Raw genomic sequence first — 3,037 nt, 5'->3', positions numbered from 1 at the left:
GTCCAGGCTCTCTGGGCTCTTCTCAGTGCCTGCATCATTTAAAAAAATGGGGAGTAGCTTTTAAGCACAGCGAGGGACACGTGGCGACCTAGCAGAGTGGAAGGGACCAACAATCAAAGGGCTGTGGGTAAAAACAGCCGAGTCGCAAACCAAAGTGATTATCTTCCGTGGCACTCCGAAGGTGGTCGCTTGTCCCAGTCCTCCGCCTACCACAGCCACACACAGACCTGGGGTGTCCCGGGAGGGGATTGGGTAAAGCTGGGTATACGGCGTGAGAGCACCAGCAATGGGCGGAACCCAGCAAGGGCGGAGCCAAGCGTTCCCACAGATCCTCAGATCTAAGAAAAGCCAGAACATAACATTGTTCCGAGTTACTATCCTAAAGTGATCCGCACTGGGAGACTGGTCCTACGCTGTAGGACGTGAAGGGGGGGAAAAAAAGCAAGCAAGTGACCTCGCCTTCAGGTCCTCCTCCAGTGTCCCACTTCCCTTTCTTCAGTCCCAGGTTTCTTCCTCCTGGGCTCATCAGAAGGGCACACACAGCTACACCGAATGGCCCGCCGCGGCAGGTGTAGACAGCATCGGACGTCGGGGTTCAGCGTTAGCCCTGTGTCAGGTTTGCGCTCAGGGGCCGCGTCGGCTCGCGCCGGCTCCGGGATGGGCTAGCTAGCCCGGGACCCGCTCCGGCTTCGGGACCCCCTCTCTTGGGCCGCCTTGGCCCCGCCCCACCCCGCCCTCCCTCTGCCTCATTGGCAGCCGCACGCGCGTCGGGGGTTGCCAGGGCGACGGGTCGCTAAGCTGCAAGTCAGCTCCAACTCTAAGCCAGTCGGCCTCCGGTGGAGGCAGCAGGGGGAAGGCCGGAGGGCAGGTGGTGAAACGCGGTGGCGGGCGGCGGGGCCCAGGCGGGCGCCTCCTCCCGGCCCGGCCCGGCCCCCCTCCCGGCACACAGGCAGGCCGGGGCGGGGGGCCCCCCGAGGCCGGAGCGGCCCGGGCCCCGTCGGGGCGGCCGGGGCGGGGCGATGCCGGGCGGTGGCAGCGGCGGCCCGGGCCGGGGCCCGTGACCATGGGCATCGCCGAGTCCACCCCGGACGAGCTGCCGTCGGACGCCGAGGAGCAGCTGCGCAGCGGCGAGCAGCAGCTGGAGCTGAGCGGCCGGCGGCTGCGGCGCCTGCCCAGCGCCGTGTGCGCGCTGAGCCGCCTGCAGAAGCTCTACGTGAGCGGCACCGGGCTGCGCGAGCTGCCCGAGGAGATCGAGGAGCTGCGCGAGCTGCGCATTCTGGCGCTCGACTTCAACAAGCTGGAGAGCCTGCCCGACGGCCTGTGTCGCCTGCCGCGCCTCACGCGCCTCTACCTGGGCGGCAACCGGCTGCTGGCGCTGCCGGCCGACTTCGCGCAGCTGCAGAGCCTGCGCTGCCTCTGGATCGAGGGCAACTTCCTGCGGCGCTTCCCGCGGCCGCTGCTGCGCCTGGTGGCGCTGCAGTCGCTGCAGATGGGCGACAACCGGCTGCGCGCGCTGCCCGCGGAGCTGCCGCGCATGACGGGCTTGCGTGGTCTCTGGCTCTACGGCAACCGCTTCGAAGAGTTCCCGCCCGCGCTGCTGCGCATGGGCCGGCTGCACATCCTCGACCTGGACCGCAACCGCCTGGGCGGCTTTCCCGACCTGCATCCGCTGCGCGCCCTGCGAGTTTTCTCCTACGATCACAACCCAGTCACCGGACCCCCGCGCGTGGCGGACACCGTTTTCCTAGTAGGCGAGGGCGCCGTCGAGCGCATGGCTGAGCGCGACGAACCCGTTCCCCGGCCTCCAGCCCGGCGTCCGGTCCGGGTCTTTGAGGATGAGGAGGAAGAAGACCTGCTCATAGGGGGCGCGGGCCCCAGGGTCCCGGAGCCCGCCAGGGACAGACTTCGAGCCTTGGAAGCCTCTCCAGGATTGGGTACCTGAGCCTCTGCCCCGAGTGGTGGGCTGGAACACTCTGGAAGGAGGGGCTCCGTCGCTGGGCCTCTGACTTGGGGCAGTGAAGGAGCGGCATTGAGCGAGCTGTCTGGCTGAGGCAGGCCTGAGGCCGTCTTCACACGCTCCTAGGCAGTAAGAGAGACTCCCTGGGCTGACCTCTGGGCAGTTTTCAGATCAAGAAGTCTGGGATCGAGCCTCTGATGGTACAACAGATGAGCCGGTTCTCACCTGGAACCAGGGTCACCGCTCTCCAGAGAATCATCCCCACTGACTCTGGATGTCCAGGGTGCCTATCACTTCCACCTGGGGTTTGGATCTCCTAGGCCTACCCTAGCTGTTGCTGGGGTCATTACCTCTGGGGCAGACTGTACGGGGACAACTCTGCCCCTCTGCGTGTTGGGGGTTCTGGCCACAGGCAAGGCATAGGGACTCCATCCAAGATAGACGCAGGCACAGTTGGGACCTAACACCTCAGCTTTCCTCAGTTCTCCATCAGGTCCCCCGACAGCAGTAAGGTGCACAGAAGAGAGGGTCTCCCCACCCCGCCTTTCCTCCTGATTTCTTTTCCCAGCATGTGCTGAAATATTGCTGGGCAAAGAGAGATCTTCCCTCTCCGATAGCCTGTGCCCTCAGTTGTCAAGTTTGAGAAGATGACACTGAGCCTCTAGGGCTTCCTGCCGGGAAGAGAGAGGGGCTCTGCACTCTAAGAGGCTGCCCGGGGCCAGTCTGCTGCCTGCACTCTCCATTTCCTTACATGGGCACAGCCAGGGTGGCTGGCATGGCATGGGGCACTGGACGGCACCATGTGCCTCTGCTCCGTCACCAGGGACAGCCTCTGAGGGGGTGAGGAGACCAGGCTTTGCAATTCCCAGGGCCAGATCCAAGCAATAACAGGAGGAGAGGGCCAGAGGACACTCAGGGACACTGTCAGGGGCTGGAGCCCTGGAAGGTAGTGTTTTCTTTGGGAAGAAGAAGAAGAAGAAAAAAAAAACTGGTTGTAAACATAAATTATATTTCTTGGAGAAAGAATGTGTGTTTCCCACATGTCTATTTATTTATAAGCCCGGGAGCACCAAGTTCCAC

At 63.8% G+C, this 3,037-nt stretch overlaps 1 protein-coding gene across 1 annotated transcript; it reads left to right on the top strand.

The window, feature by feature from the left end:
* Nucleotides 1–369: 369 nt before the first annotated feature.
* Lrrc10b (leucine rich repeat containing 10B) lies at nucleotides 370–2,527 on the top strand. Its single transcript, XM_021636104.2, has one exon. The coding sequence runs from the start codon at nucleotides 1,064–1,066 to the stop codon at nucleotides 1,940–1,942; it is 879 nt and encodes a 292-aa protein (XP_021491779.1). The 5' UTR covers nucleotides 370–1,063; the 3' UTR covers nucleotides 1,943–2,527.
* Nucleotides 2,528–3,037: the final 510 nt, after the last annotated feature.

This window comes from Meriones unguiculatus, chromosome 1 (assembly GCF_030254825.1).
Source record: "Meriones unguiculatus strain TT.TT164.6M chromosome 1, Bangor_MerUng_6.1, whole genome shotgun sequence".
In the NCBI taxonomy this organism is placed as follows: domain Eukaryota; kingdom Metazoa; phylum Chordata; class Mammalia; order Rodentia; family Muridae; genus Meriones; species Meriones unguiculatus.
Note: the sequence above shows the minus strand (reverse complement) of the source record. Positions and strands in the feature narration are given on the sequence as shown.

Coding starts and splice junctions, on each gene's coding strand:
- Lrrc10b (XM_021636104.2), top strand. CDS start 1,064: ATGGGCATCGCCGAGTCCACCCCGGACGAGCTGCCGTCGGACGCCGAG.